General features: G+C 38.7%; 1 protein-coding gene across 5 annotated transcripts in view; it reads right to left on the bottom strand.

Moving 5' to 3' along the window:
- The window catches only part of LOC108702183 (sodium channel protein type 4 subunit alpha), a 67,388-nt gene that overhangs the window by 25,505 nt on the left and 23,932 nt on the right, over positions 1-17,951 (bottom strand). For 3 of the 5 annotated variants that reach the window (XR_005964625.1, XM_041578553.1, XM_041578552.1), the window contains exons 1-7: positions 8,317-8,486; positions 7,730-7,858; positions 6,768-6,859; positions 4,137-4,433; positions 3,970-4,033; positions 3,697-3,838; positions 2,034-2,246 (exon numbers count right to left, since the gene is read on the bottom strand). Coding sequence is in view for 4 of the 5 variants with exons in the window: in XM_041578553.1 (XP_041434487.1) it covers positions 2,034-2,246; positions 3,697-3,838; positions 3,970-4,033; positions 4,137-4,433; positions 6,768-6,859; positions 7,730-7,858; positions 8,317-8,387 (1,008 nt within the window). In the remaining variant the exon portion in view is untranslated. Of the gene's footprint in view, positions 1-2,033; positions 2,247-3,696; positions 3,839-3,969; positions 4,034-4,136; positions 4,434-6,767; positions 6,860-7,729; positions 7,859-8,316; positions 8,489-9,346; positions 9,466-10,002; positions 10,319-15,434; positions 15,600-17,951 lie in introns of those variants that run through there. The other 2 variants (XM_041578554.1, XM_018237689.2) reach the window with 2 other exon arrangements.

Here is a 17,951-nt window from a genome sequence, read left to right as displayed (position 1 = left end):
AGGTATGGGACCTGTTATCCAGAATGCTTGGGATCTGGGGGTTTCTGGATAGGGGATCTTTCCATAATTTGGATCTTCAGAAAATCATGTAAATATTAAATAAACCCAATAGGCTGGTTTTGCCTCCAATAAGGATTAATTATATCTTAGTTGGGATCAAGTACAAGCAACTGTTTTATTATTACACAGAAAAAGGATATCAGTCATTTGGATTATTTGGATAAAATGGCGTCTGTGGGTGACAGGCTTTCGGTAATTCAGAGCTTTTTGGATAAGAGATCTTTATGTAATATGGCTCTTCATATATCAAGAGGGTTATTCACTAAAACTCATTTTTTTCTAGAGGAAAAAGGGGGAAAACTTTAATTTTGAGATTCATTATACCCCGAAATCCGAAAATACTCGAAATCATGTAAAAGTCAATGGCAGATGGCCCAGTTAACCGTTGAAACATATTTTATGCCTTTGTGGTTCTTGGAAGTTTTGGCTTTTTGCTCGATAATCCGACTTACTCCGCGACTACTCGAAAAAGTCGATTTTTTTTAATAGTGCTGCTCCAGCAGAATTCTGCACTGAAATCCGTTTCTCAAAGGAGCAAACAGATTTTTTTATATTCAATTTTGAAATCTGACATGGGGCTAGACATATTGTCAATTTCCCAGCTGCCCCAAGTCATGTGACTTGTGCTGTGATAAACTTCAATCACTCTTTACTTCTGTACTACTGCAAGTTAGAGTAATATCACCCCTTCCCTTTTTCCCTCCAGCAGCCAAACAAAAGAACAATGGGAAGGTAACCAGATAACAGCTCTCTAACACAAGATAACAGCTGCCTGGTAGATCTAAGAACAGCACTCAATAGTAAAATCCAGGTCCCACTGAGACACATTCAGTTACATTGAGAAGGAAAAACAGCAGCCTGCCAGAAAGCATTTCTCTCCAAAAGTGCAGGCACAAGTCACATGACTTGGGGCAGCTGGGAAATTGACAAAATGTCTAGCCCCGTGTCAGATTTCAAAATTGAATATAAAAAAAAAAATCTGTTTGCTCTTTTGAGAAATGGATTTCAGTGCAGAATTCTGCTGGAGCAGCACTATTAACTGATGCAATTTGAAAAAAACATGTTTTCCCATGACAGGATCCCTTTAAGGTGTTGGGTCTATAATTAGCATGCTACTGGATTTGTACTCTGTGATTGCCTATTTGGTAGCCCCTATGTGGATTGTTGACCTACAGTGAGACTTTGTTTGGCAGTGCACCTGATTTTTTTGAAACCAAAACTTGCCTCCAAGCCTGGAATTTAACATTAAGCTCCTGCTTTGAGGCCACTGGGAGGAACATCCAAGCGGTTGGAGAGGAACATGTTGCTCACGAGCTACTGGTTGGAGATCACTGCTCTAGGGTAGCCATATGGCACTTTCCAGAAGATACTGTTAAAAAAGTACTGTATTTAACCTGCTATTAATTATTCCTGTTAAGTCGGTGCATAGAAGCTTAACAGCTCCAATGTCTCCTTATTAAAATCTGTCCCTGGCAGCGTGTCATGGTTCTGATCTGTTCAATGCTGTGCTGGCTCTTTCTCCGGCTCATCAGATTACAGTTATATGAAAGGTCAGGGGAGCACCGTACATTACTACAACTTTTGTGCGCCACTTGGGTTGCTCTTTAATACAACCCACAGCAGAAACCTTATGTATTCTAATGAAGAGCCAACATGAAAGGCTTAGATACATCTAAAAATAGAGTAATTTCTAGAGTGCTCTCTGGACAGCTGCTGTAGCTGTCATCACAGTGAAGAGAAACCAATAAGTCATTCCCAGATTTCTCATGTTTCCAAGTTTTCTGGCCCAGATGTTGGAAAACAAGCTAGGATTAAATAACAAAGCAACTTTCTGATTGGTTGCTATAGGTAACTGCACTGTTGCAATACACCACCCAAGTTATGGCCTTATTAAATCAGTAAAAATAATCTACACCCCTCTGATCCATCCCATATATCAGGGACTGGATATGACTCAAGTAGAAGGCACTGACCCTACGTTTTTGCTCTTCTTGATGTTTCTTCAACTGCTCCAAAAGCTCCTGGAACTCTCTTTCCTTTTCTAATTCTTCTTGGATGGTGGCTTCATTCTGTTCTGCATATGCCATGGCCACCACAGCAAGGATCAAGTTAATCAGGTAGAAAGACCCCAGAAATATTACTATCACAAAGAAGACCATGTAGGTTTTACCAGCTGCTCGTAGTGTCTGCAAAAAAAAAAAAGAGAGAAAGAAAGAAAGATCAGGGGTTTATTTTGAGTTGCTAATTGCTCTATGTGGTTTAAATGGAGTTACCAACCCATTAGTAATTCGTTTCTTAAAGTCTACAGAAATTTAGAAAATGAAAGCAGATTATTACAGTTGTGCTTGTGCATTTTACAGCCTATGTTCTTAGATAAACTATTAGGTGTAAGTTTGAAGAACAGGTGCAAAGTGCTTGTTTTATGCCCACAAAATCCTTTGCCACTCTCCCCTACTGGGACACCAGGGGCCCACCCAAAAACCTTAGACCATGGGCCCATTCAAAAACCTTAGACCATGGGCCCAACCAAAAACCTTAGACCGGGTGCCCACCCAAAACCTTAGACCAGGGGCTCACCCAAAAACCTTAGACCGGGTGCCCACCCAAAAACCTTAGACCAGGGGCCCACTCAAAAACCTTAGACCTTGGGCCCAACCAAAAACCTTAGACCGGGTGCCCACCCAAAACCTTAGACCAGGGGCTCACCCAAAAACCTTAGACCGGGTGCCCACCCAAAACCTTAGACCAGGGGCTCACCCAAAAACCTTAGACCGGGTGCCCACCCAAAACCATAGATCAAGGGCCCACCCAAAAGCCTTAGACCAGGGGCCCACCCAAAAACCTTAGACAAGGGGCCCACTCTCAGTACTTTTTTTCTTCCTCTCCTCACTCAGTCTCTATTCTATAATACTATAATTATAATAATATACTACGATTTAGAATTAGGAAGTGGCCTTGAAATAGGCCAAATATTTAGCAGCATGAGGGCCACTGACACCCGGGCTCACTGGGAGTTTTCTTGGTTATCCCGGTGGGTCAGTCCGACACTGCCTGTCACTTTTCATTGTAGCTCTTTGCATTTTCTGAACAGAGTATAAAGAGTTACCCCCCCCCCGTATGAATGCAGCAATGACTTGACAGCACCTGATACAGAAGGGTGTGCACATGGGTGGTACAAGGGTGCTCCAATCCCCTGGAAAGCTGCTTTCTTGTGGTTCATTCAAATAAAGGGTAACATGTCAAACCGTGGTGGTCCAACCCTTGTGTAGCGCAATTCTAAGATCAGCAATGCCACCGATATAGGAATACATAATGCACTAATACTACATTGACGCATTAGACATTTATTCTACAATAGCTAGGTCAGTTAATAATTTTGTACCCCAATTCTCACCCTGATACAGGGCAGTACATGCAGAGATATTATCATTAGCCAACAGAAATCTCCTAACCTGTCCAATCGACTAAACAACCAACGCACAATGTCAGGACGATCCACACAAGGTCCAAAATTTGTACAAACGTTCAATTCGGATGTCTTTATCTTTGCGTCTATGGCCAGCTTAAGTCTAATATCCAGTTTCATATTCCGACATATTATATCTCATGTGCATGACGCTCCTAAAGGGATCTTACCAACTGGAAAAGATTCTCCCAGAAGTCTTGTGTCATTAAGCGGAAAAGGGCAAGAAAAGCCCAGTTGAAGGAGTCATAGCTGGTGTACCCGTAATTAGGATTCCTTCCAGTTTTCATACAAGTATAACTTTCCGGACATTTCCTATAGACAAAAATAAAATCACTTTTGTAGCGCTTACATCAGATTTCCTTCTTAAGAGACAGAAGAAAAATTGTCCCCTGCCCTTTTTAAACTTTGTATAAGATGATGGAAGACATTTACTGGTCACTTACCCAGCGTCGCTGCCGTTCCCACACAGAAGAGCATCACTTGCTCCATCCAGGAAGTAAAAATTGGCTTTTATAATTTGGGAATAAAATACATAAAATTAACGAAAAAATAAAACAAGGAATGTATACACGTACATTATACACGATTTGGATCTGCTTTTCTCCTGTACCTTCATCATTGAGGTAGGCATCCCAGTCAATGGTGTAGTTGTTAAACACCTCTGTGCTGTTGCTGAGAGTGGAGTTGATCGCTGTATCATTATATAGTGTGGCGTTTAAGGTACTGTTGTCAAAAAGTATGAAATAGTCATCGGGGGGTGGCCATAGAACACATTTGTGCCTCAGGTTTCCCATAAAGAGCTGAAGGCCAATGAGGGCAAAGACAGCAAGACAGAAGAGGGTGAGGATCATCACATCTGAGAGCTTCTTCACTGACTGGATCAAGGCACCAACAATGGTCTTCAGGCCTGCAAAATAAATAACACTAATTCTGTGTTTATCTTCTACAACATCTGTAAAACTCCCTATAACTCCTTAAAATCACCAAGTAGTCCACTTCATCATTCTCCCTCTGACAGATAAATTACGTGTTGCTTCTTACTTTTGGCTGCAATTCCCTTTGTTAACCAGTAGGCAGGGGAGGTGTTCTACTAAAGTGTTGTCACACTTGGCTCTTGTTAATGGACAAATGTTCTGTAATCAGAACCCAGACAGTTGACTGACTCCCCCACACCCAGCAGTTGAGTTAAGACCTCAACTCACATAGAGCCAGGAAGTGGAGAAGAATATACTAAGGACGGCTTCTTAAAATGTAGTGCCTGCGGTTCTCTAGGCATGATTACTAAAATAGAAATATCTAAAACAAGTGTAGGAAAAACAACTCATTCATTTACTTCCCAATTTGTCTCCTTGATAAGGACTCACCAACACAGTGTTTTTTTCCTACGTCCTCTGCCATTGGGAAAGGGGCACACTGTTTTGGTTCAGAACTGGTGGTTTGATTGGCAGCTGGCACAGGGCATATCAACTTCATTACTGAAGGTGGTTTTAAAAGATGGTGGCAGTGGTTGAAATTGCCCCCTGCACAAGTTGGAGGAAAATTGATCAGACTAGGTCCAAAGTACGTACTTTGCCCTGCAACACAATCTTGTTGAGACTCCATTAGCAATAAAGTTGATATGTCTTGTGCCAACTGCCTGCCAAGAACCTGTTGGGCTTTATAACCCCTGAAGAAGTATTTGAACATTTAAAGATGTTCTTCATGTTCTTCTTTACAAAGAACTAGGATTGTATTTTTTTTTGGAATGAGGTTATTGTATCATACCAGTCCTACAGTATTGATAAAGCTTACCAAAGAAAAATTTAAGAAAAATTTGAAATATTAGTGGAATGTTCCATTGTGATGCCTTTTCTTAATAACCACTTCCATGCAGAGCAAGAACTATCACCCACTGGCCACAGAAAAAGAGAGTCTCCATGGAACAGATGAGTGTGCTCTATGGTAGGTGTAACTATGTGGAAGAAAACCTGAGGCCTTAATAAAAATTAGACTTTTTGTTTGACTGAACTTCAAAAATGCATTCAAAGTCTAATAGATTGGTCAATGAATTCACATTATGGAGACGCCAAAGAATAGCACTTGGGGGGGCAAATATTGTAAAAGACTTCATTTTCTTTTTTAATGACCATGCCCTAGTACAGGGGTCCCCAACCTTTTTTACCCATGAGCCACGTTCAAATGTAAAAAAGAGTTGGGGAGCAGCACAAGCATGAAAAACTCCCTTGGGGTGCAAAATAAGGGCTGTGATTAGCTATTTGGTAGCCTCTATGTGGACTGGCAGCCTACAATAGGCTCTACTTGGCACTACACTTAGTTGTTATGCAATTAAAACTTGCTTTCAAGCCTGGAATTCAAAAATAAGCACCTGCTTTGAGGACCCTGAGAGCAACATCCAAGGGGTTGGAGAGCAACATGTTGCTCACAAGCTACTGGTTGGGGATCACTGCCCTAGTAAATGAGAATGTGTATAATAGCAGAGAGTTTAACCTATGGAACAAGAACTATATAATTAACAGATCCTCTAAGCACATGGGACAAAAAGATTAAAGGTGGATTGGCATGATATATAATAAAAACATCTACTCATTGTAAGTGATACAGAGGAAACACTTACAAGAGGTATGAATCTGCTAAAGCAGGGGTCCCCAACCAATTTTTTTACTTGTGAGACACATTCAAGTGTAAAATGATGTTGGAGAGCAACATAAGCATGCAAAATGTTCCTGGGGCTTCCAAATAAGGGTTGTGATTGGATATTTGTAGCTCCTATGTGGACTTAAAGCCAACAAGTTGTCTGTTTGACAGTACACATGGTTTTTATGCATTAAAACTTGCCTCCAAGCCTGGAATTCAAAAAGAAGCACCTGCTTGGAGGCCACTGGGAGCAACATCAAAGGGGTCAGAGTGCAACATGTTACTCATGAGCTACTGGTTGGGGATCAATGGGCTAAAGTGTAAAATGAGCAACATAATAAGACCCTCAGCCTGAATTCACAGTACATATATGTCATTAGAAAGTTAAAGGTACCTCCACATATAGATACAGACATTTATCATTTATGAGGGTGACGACAAGAATATACTGCACCCAAGCTAGTTAATCCTGTTAAGATGGTTTAGTATACTATCAGTGTACACAGAGAGCCCAGTTATAAAGATCGCAAGAATCTAAAGCATAAAAATGAAATAAATCTTAAAGGGTATTTAGAGAACTAGCCACGTAGATGCCAAGAATACATACCTGGAATTACTGTGATTGTTTTAAGAGCACGGAGTACACGGAATGTCCTGAGAGCAGACACATTCCCCAAATCTACAAACTCTGTGGTGTAACTGAGGAGAGACAAAGAGACAACAGAAACCAGAAAGGGGATTTGGTAGACAGGGTGGCACTAGGTGTCATGATATAGCCTACATGCAAGCCGAGATCATGCAGGTTTGACAGATGAAGAAATGCATTCTATCTCAGGAAACAATGTGCCCCTTTTGTAAAATATAAGGTTAATGGAAGTCACCAAGAAGTTCTATGACCATATGAAGTCACAAGGCCAAAGGCCAAGTCCTTTTTTATACAGGTCCTTAATTAAACAACCAAAAACTCCCTTTTCTCCGTGTCCTGCCTTATGTAATGAATTGATCACATCTTGGGGGTGATAAAAAAATCACATGATCATGAAGAACACAATAAAAACAGTTTGCTTTAGGACTATGGGAAACAACACAACAATTGGTTTTGATAGAGCTCATTTACCTTTGGAAAAGTTCATTTGTCCTGGAATAATTCTAAATCCTAGGTTATTATTTATACCTTCCAATGGTCTTCAAATATATGAGTGGGCAGGGCCATGACATTTTTCATCAAGTGTAAGAGCTGATACAGTCATACTGTATGTATCTATGGCAGGGCCGGAACAAGGGGTGGACAGAAAAGGCACCTGCCTAGGGCGCAATGATCCTGTTAAAGAATCTTCTGCCTATCACTTGTCCAAGTTCGCTGCCCTCTGCCACTCTCCCCTGTGCCGCTCAACCCATCTCTCCCCTGCCCTCCCCTTTGCCCCAACGCGCTCTTTCACACGCAATGAGAGAAGAGGTTCCAGCTGGGTTGCCTTGGAGCACTTGGTAGGCTTGGCCCAGCCCTGATCTTTAAATATATCAATATATAAGCAAGCAGGTTAGTTACCAAAATGTCTACCTTCCACTTACGCCATAACAATGACACAGAAATCCAGCCAGTTCCAGGGATCTCTGAGGAATGTAAAACTGTCAATACAAAATCCCCGAGCGAAGATTTTTATTAAGGACTCAAAGGTGTAAATTCCAGTAAACGTGTACCTAAAAGTCAAAAGCCAAACACAAAGGAAAGGTTCAGTTGAGAAGTGACACATAACTTAATAATCATGGTCAGAAATGCAGATAAAGCCAACCAGACGCTATGCATAATCAAGTGTCAGATATTTGGTTTGAAGCAATGCAATATGCATGGAAAGGCAACAAATATGTTAATCGGTTGAACATGGGTTGGACACATCTTAATCCACTCACCAATCAAAAGCAAGCATCAGCAGAGCATAAAATGGCTCTATGTAGCCATATCTTCAGCCTGTGTTTACATACATTAAATATTTTTTTTTGGCTTGATCCTACAAAGCATATGCAAATACATGCATTAGAGCTCTAACAAAAATATTAGGGACAGAAAATATCAAGACAAGCTTGTGTCCATAAACAATCACAAAAGCCATCACCACGTTTATGCATTGTGCTGCTCTACCAGGATGAATGACACTTACTCTACATTCTTGGACCACGGTGGTGGGTCACTCATGGTCATAAAAACACAATTTGCTAAGATGGTAAACATAATAAATAAGCTAAACAATGTGATAAGAAGTTAAGGAAGCATACAAATGCAGTCATTAGAACAGAAAACATTTTAAGACCTTGCTGTAAGGCAAATAGACTCTAGTTCAGGTCACAATTCATTGTGAAGAACCACAAAGCAATGTCAGACTTCCTTTGTATTATACAAGTGTTTGTGGCTTTTCTGCTTTGTTATTTTGTTATTTATTTTTTATAAGTAGTTGTCTCTGTCTAGAATACTGAAGATCCATCCATGATAATCCAATGAGGATTCTGTATGCTTTGCCTGACACTTAAAGCTGTCTGACTTCTCATTTGACGGGTGCTGATTTCCAAAATATTCCTACTGGTGACAATTCAATATCAGTGTGGAGAAACTCCCATGTCTTCCCTTGATAAAGTATACGGTGGAGTTAATTTCCGATGCTTCAGTAAGACAAGGTTTGGAGCTTAAACCCATGATTTCCACAAGGCAATATCATCTTGGGTCAAAAAAACAAAAATGGATCATTTTGCTCGAGGAAACTACCCTATGCCTGCTTTTAAAATGAACCCAATTAGAAAGGAAAATCTTCCTTAATATCTATTATACCCATATTCAACACATTGTTTGTAATAAACTAGATGGTTCTTCCATTTGGTGGCTCTCTATGTCCTACTGTTAAGAAGCCACCTCATTTCTGTTCAGGTGGCTTTCATTTGGTGGCTTTCTATGTCCTACTGTTCGGAATCCACCTAATTTCTATGCCTGCTTTTAAAAGGACCCCAATTAAAAAGGGACACCTTCCTTAATATATATTATACCCATATTCAACACAGTGTTTTTAATAAACTAGATGGTTCTTCTATTTGGTGGCTCTCTATGTCCTATCCGTAAGAAGCCACCTAATTTCTGTGTTCAGAAGACTTTCACTGCATAATGAAACACAAAAACAATGAAAAGGTTTAATGGAAGGATATGAATGGATTAAGACTTTCATAGCCCCTCTTCTGATTGGATTAAATGGATCCAGTAGATACAAGGCTTTTGTGGCTGTGAATCGGAATATAGCTTTTCCTTTGTTTAAGACAATATATGTCTGTTGAGAGAAAAAAATACACAATTAGAGAAAGGACTAAAAAAAGGAGATGACTAAAGGAAGGGAGAACTTTAGTATAAAAGTCATTTGGAGGAAGCTAATTGACGCTTATGGGATATAAAACGTTAATACAGTAGTGAATCTAAGGTAGGACATATATTAAAGTCAGTATTTCTGATAAACTACTGAAAATTATTTTCTTCACTCTCTGTATATTGTAAAGAAAATATAGTTTTATATTGTAACATGAAACTTCTTTTCCGGTGTTCCTTCCTCTATGATCGCCTTCAAACTTTACAATGGGAAGAATTATAGAACTTTTTTTTATTTATTTTTTTTTAAAAAAAAAAGAAGAACTATGACCAAATAAATTCATTCATGGTTGTATTTTATTTATAGATCTCTTATAAACCCCCCTAGCAATCTATTATTATGCTCCACTTCCTTACTCATTGTTTCTATACACAAAGACAAAGTTGTTCACCTAGACTCCAAGTATGGAAGTCAACGTGGAGAAGTTGAATCATCTACATGTACCTTTTGAGTGGCATAAAAAGGATCTAGTTCCTCTAAGGGAATCCCAATAAGTGCAGGTGGTGGATCTCCATATATAAGAGGCAAGCTCTTTCCGGCCTCCAGTCCATTTTTGGGTTTCAGTACTTTCTCATCGAGCCCCTCAATCTGTTTGGCTTTCCGGGCAATCTCCTCCTCAATGCGCTTCTCTATCGCAGCCAAGGACTCTCTGGTAAATGGCCGCAAACTATCAGGACCGGGAGGGCGCACCTTGCCAGCCATATTCACATTATGTATCTAGGGGAGGTACAAACTGGCAAATCAGCCGTCAACACAAATCCTGAAAGAGAAAAAATAAAGTATAGCAAATATTTATACAAGCATTAAAAAGAAGTGCTAAAGACAGAAAGAGTCCTGATCCCTCACTTGTCAACAATCATTCTATATATCTGTCACTGTTTTTTATCCATGCCTGGATTTATTTGAGGAGAGGATAGACATGGTCCGGAAACCTTTGTGTAAGGACAGGGAAGGTGAAATAAAAGACATATGGATGAAAGAGTCTTGACTAATGATGTGTGCTTTATAAATTGCTATACAAATTGATCAGGAAACCAGGACCTAGGAGCCAGAAGAAGCCAGAAGCCAGAAAAATCATTTTTTCACAAAAGAAATAAAAAAAACTATGCAGGAGAAGAGGAACATTGGTGGAGACAGTTATAACTAGCACAGTAGATGCTCCAGATTCTAGTTAAGCCACTAAACACATTTTTGATCTCAGCTGAACGTCTTGACCATACAGAGCAAATATCAGTTATGTGGGATATCACTGGTGCTTTCCACCAGGGCAGGAGATGATTTTGACAAAGTCTCTTTCTCAGATGAGATATTTCAAGTCAGGACGGGGCTCCAGGAGCGTAACTACAGAGGAAGCAGACCAAGCAGCTGCAATTCAATAAATATTGGTGAAATAAATCAACCTCTAGACATTTTGGAGGCCTGAAAAAAAATGATTTTTTTTGGGGCCCAATAAAATCTAGTTACACCACTGAGGGGCTCATTTACTGATTCTGGGCAGACTGCTGATTGGTTGCCAATGGTTATTTGACTGGTACAGGTCCATATTTGTCAATATTTGAAATGTAAAAAAAGGACCACTAGTTTAGTGTTAGATTTCAGATTTACTAGCGCAGTATGGTATCTTTCTCTACAGCTAAGAGCAGAGACTCAGATTTGGGGAGATTAAGTCGCCTGGCGATAAATCGCCTATTCTTTGGGCGACCGGAACTGCCTACCGCTGGCTAGAATTGGAGCGCTTCGTTTTCCGAAATAGCCCAAAGTTTCCTAGTGAGGCAACTTCGGGTGACTTCGGAAAACATAGCACTCAGTTCTTTGGGTGAATAGGACCTACCTGAAAACCTACTCTGATTCTCCAAAAAAAACGTCCCCCATAGGCTAAAACACCAATTCGGAAGGTATTAGAATGCAAATTCTTTAAGGGACAGTACAAATTCGAATTTCGATTTTTTTTTACAAAAATCTAATTTGGACTATTCCCTAGTCGAATTACACTAAAATAAACGTGAAAATTTTAATTTGAAAATCGAAATTCAAATTAAAATTTGCAATTCAACCCCTTGATAAATCTGCCCCTTAACCTGGCCATACACCAGGGGGCACATTTACGAAGCTCGAGTGAAGGATTTGAAGTAAAAAAACTTTGAATTCTGAAGTATTTTTTTGGGTACTTCGACCATGGAATAGGCTACTACGACCTTCAACTACGACTTTGACTTTGATTCGAACGATACGAACTAAAAATCGTTCGTCTATTTGACCATTCGATAGTCGAAGTACTGTCTCTTTAAAAAAAAACTTCGACTACATACTTCAGTAGTTTAAACCTACCGAGGTAAAATGTTAGCCTAAAGGGACCTTCTCCATTACTTTTCTAAGGTTTTTTTGATCGAAGGAAAATCCTTTGATCGATGGATTAAAATCCTTAGATCGTTCAATCGCAGGATTTGCGGTAAATCCTTCGAATTCTATATTCGAAGGATTTTACTTCCAGGGTCAAATTCGAGGGTTTATTAACCCTCGATATTCGACCCTTAGTAAATGTGATCCGTTCGTTTGGTGTCATTGCCAAACAATCAGATCTTACACCGATATGCACACGAACGGCAGGGCTATATCTGAACGTTCTAGGGCCGAACGATTGGTTTACAAGGAGGAGCAACGGGCTCAGACGGGCCGATCTCCTGAAAAATGAAACCTTCCCGATCTATATCGTGGCCAGATAACAATCAGGAATGGGCGCCGGAAGCCCCCATACACTGCAGATAAGCTGCCAAATTGGTCTGCCTATGTATGGCCACCATTAGAGTGTGTCTATTCACTAGATCTGGACTGCTCTGAGCAGCGAAATTGTTTCTTTCTATGAGTGTTAGTGTCCTAAAAAAGAACAAGCACCGTTATTAATTTAACACACATTCATTATCTGTGATTTAGAAACAGGAAACACAAGTTATTTTTTATTATATATAATTAATTTATAACCTAAGCTTCTCTTAAAATGATAAACCTTAAAAAAATTAATAAATTAGGCTGAAAACTAATCCTTCATAGAAGATAATGCTAAACCTAATAGAACCCTAATTTGCTAATTCAGATTGAAGTCAAATTAAGAAAAAATTCCATCAACTGAAAATAAAAATTGCCAGGTGCCATTGTCCGGAGCTTGAAAGTCATTTGATTCACTTGAACACTTTTTGCCAAATCCAATACCCAACGAAAAGTGCCTGAACCATACCTTGATTTTAGTGCACCTCTAGAATACACGAGGGGCAAATTTATAAATATAAGTAATAAAATAAAATTTAATTTTCTTTCCCATGTTCTTGATTATTTTTTTTTTAAAAGTAGCAAAAAAAATGGAAATACATTTAATGAATTTAAATTTTCAATTAAAATAATATTTGGGGGAAAACAACTTGATTTATTCACTAATTATTTACTAACTAATTAGTTAAGTAAAATCAGCGTTATACATATTGGTAACACTGTTTGTGTAAGTTGTAAAGGGATTTGCTTGGTAGAAATAAGGATAGGGTTTCCGACTTTCCCTGAGTCAGTTCCTGGATAGTTCTTCACATATTTAATGTAAACAACTAAACTTACATGGAATCAGTTTCTTGCCTTGATTTTCTAAATAAATTACTCAGCTAGGAGGCCTAAGTTTAACATGGAAAATTGCAAAACAAATAGGAGAATTAATACATATTTTGCTTGGCAATAAACTATAGAGGAAGAACCACTATGCAGGAAAAATTCCTCCAAAAATCTGTTGGGTTCCTGTTACTCATTTAGAATAGGTATTTGTAAATGTTTTTACCCCAGTTGCTGAAGGACTCCTAAAGGAGTATAATCATTATCATATTTACAATTAAATTTACAAATTTTTTTTTACATTTTTGTGATCACACCCCCCCCGACAATCACCCGCATATTTTCAATAAAACTCAAATCTGAAAAATTTGATTACGTTAAGTTAAATTTACATATTCGACAGTTAAAGAAATTCAAGATTAAAAGAGCTTTAATGTTGAAGATACACCTCCGTTCTCTGAGTTGTGGAGGCTTATTTATTAAAGGGCGAATTTTAGAGGATTATGAAACCACCACGAAACTCACAAACTCTAAATTCATTGAATTTAGTCATTTTGCCATTGAATTTATGAATAGATCAGAATATAAAAAGTTTCAACGAAAACGAAATTCGTTTTTTTCCCTATTCATCATGAAATGAAAATCCGAAAACCTCCAAAGTGAGTTAAATCAGATTAGTGCAGCTCCCGTTGGCTTCTATAGGACCTCGACAGCTTTTACTTTGCAAGATGTGCTAGTAGAGGTTTGCATGGTTTTTACACTTAAAAAATCATGAATGTTTAGAGCTTTTTAGAAGTATTGGAAAAACCACAAATTTTTAGAGATTCATGGAAAAAAATTTGATTGCAAAGTAAATGGGCCACCTCGTTGCCAGTTTTTGTATTTGGATTTTCAAGATTTTTTCTCATTTGATAAATCTTGCAAATGCAAGATCAGAAAAAACCCAAGTTTGATCTTGTTTATTGTGATTTTATTGAATCACGGAGAAAATCAGATCTCAAATATCACTTCATTTATATGGAGATGCTGGGACATATAGTCAAAAAAATATCTGGACTTCTTTGGGTCATCCCTATGTGCAAAGATCTCTGCCTAGAGGTTTATAATGAGATCAATATAATTTGAGTCTTCTCACCTTGGTATCATCTCATCATTTCAGCCCACGCCACACCCAACAGGTTATCGTCAAGACCAAGGGTCCCCAACCTTTTTTACCCGTGAGCCACATTCAAATATAAAAAGAGTTGAGGACAACACAAGCATGAAAAAGTCCCTTGGGTGCCAAATAAGGGCTGTGATTGGCTATTTGGTAGCCCCTATGTGGACTGGCAGCTTACAGGAGGCTCTACTTGGCACTATACTTAGTTTTTATGTAATTTAAACTTGCTGCCAAGCCTGGAATTCAAAAATATGCTCAGTCTCCTGCTTTGAGAACACTGAGGGCAACATCCAAGGGGTTGAAGAGTAACACCTTGCTCACAAGCTACTGGTTGGGGCTCAAGACTCAAGACTAATGAAAAAAGGAAGCTTATGGGTAAGGTGCATGTAAAGTTCTGAGGTATCTGAAACTGTTGGAATTCATTCTAGAGTTAGTAGAACCTTATTATTAGAGAAAGTGAAGTATTTGACAAGCAAGGAGTTTTATGTTGTAACAATTTCAATATAATGTTGGACAGTTAGTGGTTATAACCAACTTGCTGTCACCAGACCAGTATAAGAACCAATGCTGAGCTAGGCACATATTTAAATAATAAGCACTATTTTATTGCTATGACATTGTGATGGCCATGTTGGGATCATAGATTTATCAAACAATAGCAAAGGTTCTTCACTAATTCAAATGTATTCAAATTCAAATACATCCTCGATATTTCTCTTTTTGGGCATTCTAAGCACTCATTTTTGAGAGCGGCTGAATCTTTCCTTCCTTAAATTACTATTATTGATAGAGACCAAGTTTCTTTTTAACCTTACAGTTTCAACTAGAAACTATAAGCTTAAGCTTCTCCAAACTGAAGAAGCCGTTTGGATGAGCGGCTAAATGTTTTCTAGAAAACTCTTCTACTAGATACTGCATATCATCTGAGAAACTTCACAGATATCTCCTTTTTTTAACCTTGCGCCAGAGAATCAAAAAAAATTGTTCTAAAAACATAAATAGGAATCTCAAATCATTTTGAAATGTAAATGAAGCCATTTCATACACATACAACTCTGTACAGCCATACGTAGAATTTCTATTTTCTAAAAAAACAAAATATGAGCAAAAACATGGGATTTTATCTTACCGCAAAAAAAGTGAACAAATCTCCGAGGATCACAAACAGAAGAAATGTTTTGGGTGGAAATATTAAAGCTGGCTTCTTCTCAATCAGGAATCAAAGCTCCACCACACCACTTGTCCAGGAATTAATGTTGGTTTGCTGCTGTTTCGCTGACATTGATCTGAGGAACTATACATGGCAGGCAGATCAGTTAACTACACAACTAGAGAGCGGAAACAGCTCTGTTTATAACTTGTAACTCTATCAAGACACTGTATCAGTGGGCGGGGGGATCTGACCGGAAATTGTACAATAGACTCAACCTCAAGTGATTCTACATCCAAAGCCAAATTCTCATAATGTACAACTTCCAGTAAAGAAGATATTAAAACTTTTCATATATTGAAAGAAAAATCCCAAGATATTAGGAACAATCAGACTTTGGTGGCTAATAGCATAGGATTATAAAATATTGACTTTTGGTGGAACACTCTCGTTTTTAGAACTTAATTGGTTAATGACTCATTTATTGATTATAAGATCAAGGTCATATTTAGAGATTTGGCAGCATTTAACTATTGTGAACAGGTATGGAATCTGTTATCCGGAAACCCGTTATCCAGAAAGCTACAAATTATGGAATGGCCATCTCCCATAGACTCCATTTTATCCAAATAATCCAAATTTTAAAAATGGATTTCCTTTTTCAGTGTAATAATAAAACAGTTGCTTGTACTCAATCCCAACTAAGATATAATTAATCCTTATTGGAAGCAAAACCAGCCTATTGGGTATATTTAGGGGGTTCTTTATCAAAGTCCGAATTTATCTCAATATTTTCTGCTACAAACTCCAATCAAATCCGCTCTGTTTTTTTACGCTTATTTATTATTACATTTTGCCGAAAATTTGCTTTGTGAGAAAAAAATCCAATTTTCAGAATTAGTTTTGGATTTTTCTGAAAACTCTGAAAACTTCAGGTTATCGCACGAAACCCAGCCACATCCAAAAATCATTAGGACTTCTCCCATTGACTTATATGCAACCTCGACAGGTCTGAGATGCCGGATTTTCAGATTCGGACTTTTCCATCCTCGGGGGTTTAATAAATTCCGAAAAAATTCGTGATTTTTTTTAATAGTCCGATTTGGAGTTTAGTAAATAAACCCCTTAATGTTTAAAGGATTCAGGGATCGCAGTTCACGGCAGCCATCTTCCGGGTCTTTGTGTCTTGTTCCGGAGCTTCTACAATTTCCGTCCATTTCGGCGCATGCACAGTTGTCACAAACCGGGAAACTGCTCCAACTGCGCATGCGCTGCTTTGCCGGTCTCAGTCTCAGATTACCAAAGACCCGGAAGATGGCTGCCGTGAACTGTGATCCCTGAATCTGCACCGAGGAGTAAGTAAAAAGTTAGGGGCATTTCCTGGGAGGGGGGGCAGCTAGGTTGAGGGGGGTCTATGTAGGGTAGGGGGTAGGGTTTTTTTTAGTTAATGGCTGAATTCTCCTTTAAAGGATTTACTAGTAGACTTAAGGTATGAAGCTCCAAATTGTGGAAAGATTCATTATCCGGAAAACTGAAGGTCCCGAGCATTCTGGATAACAGGTCCCATACCTGTACTAACACAGAAAGAAATTGTGCCTGTTTGTAGGACCTATAGAGTCGGATTGACCCAGGATACCAGGAGAACGCAATAAACACAAGCTCAAATATTTGATATATCTGTCCCTTATTTTCCCAGAAGAATCTCCTGGTTTTCATGCAGATAAATTCATATTCATCCATAGGTATATCTGACTAGGAGACAACCTGAATATGTAACATGATCGCAATGATAACGCCTTCTTAGTCGATGCAGTTAAAAATGAAATAGTTCAACCTGATAAATCTGCTCAGAACTGAAACATTTTCTGGGATTTCCATTCTCTTCCTTTGCACTAAGTTGTAACTACAGGCATATCCTACTGGTAGTAGTTTACACTTCGATGATTGACTTTCCTTTCCTGGTCCTTTCGTAAAAGTCAATCGTCATTTCTATGAAACATGCAGGCTGTCTGCTTCCTAAAATTAGCAAACATCTGCCAAATTCTTATCTGTTTAGCAAGCTTGCTTTGGACAAATCAAAGGACTTGCGAGAAATTCATCAAGACAAGGCATTGCACAATCCATCCAACAGACGCTCTCTCTCTCCTACTTTTCACCATCTTCTCCACCATCATATTTCATTTAAGTTGCATTTTTGCACAAGAGTCAACTCCACGATTATTTTAGTTATAGTAAATCTCTATGGGTTTTGTTTCCAGATCTGCAACCAGACCCGTCCATCAGCCCATGTTGCCCTGAGATCAGGTATATAAATTATTGGATTATTTCTGGCACATGCACCTGTGCTTCCCTGGGGAAGTCTGTGACACATTCACTGTCTGGGAGAGGAGAACAGGATACACTTTGAAACACTGAGGCAGATTTCATTCAAGTGTAAATGGTTCCTAATAGTGAATAAAAATGACACTAGTTCCGAATGCTTATAGGAACATGTTA

The sequence above is a fragment of the Xenopus laevis genome, chromosome 9_10S, assembly GCF_017654675.1.
Source record: "Xenopus laevis strain J_2021 chromosome 9_10S, Xenopus_laevis_v10.1, whole genome shotgun sequence".
In the NCBI taxonomy this organism is placed as follows: Eukaryota; Metazoa; Chordata; class Amphibia; order Anura; family Pipidae; genus Xenopus; species Xenopus laevis.
The sequence above is the reverse complement of the archived record's forward strand: the minus strand, read 5'-3'. Positions and strand labels throughout refer to the sequence as shown.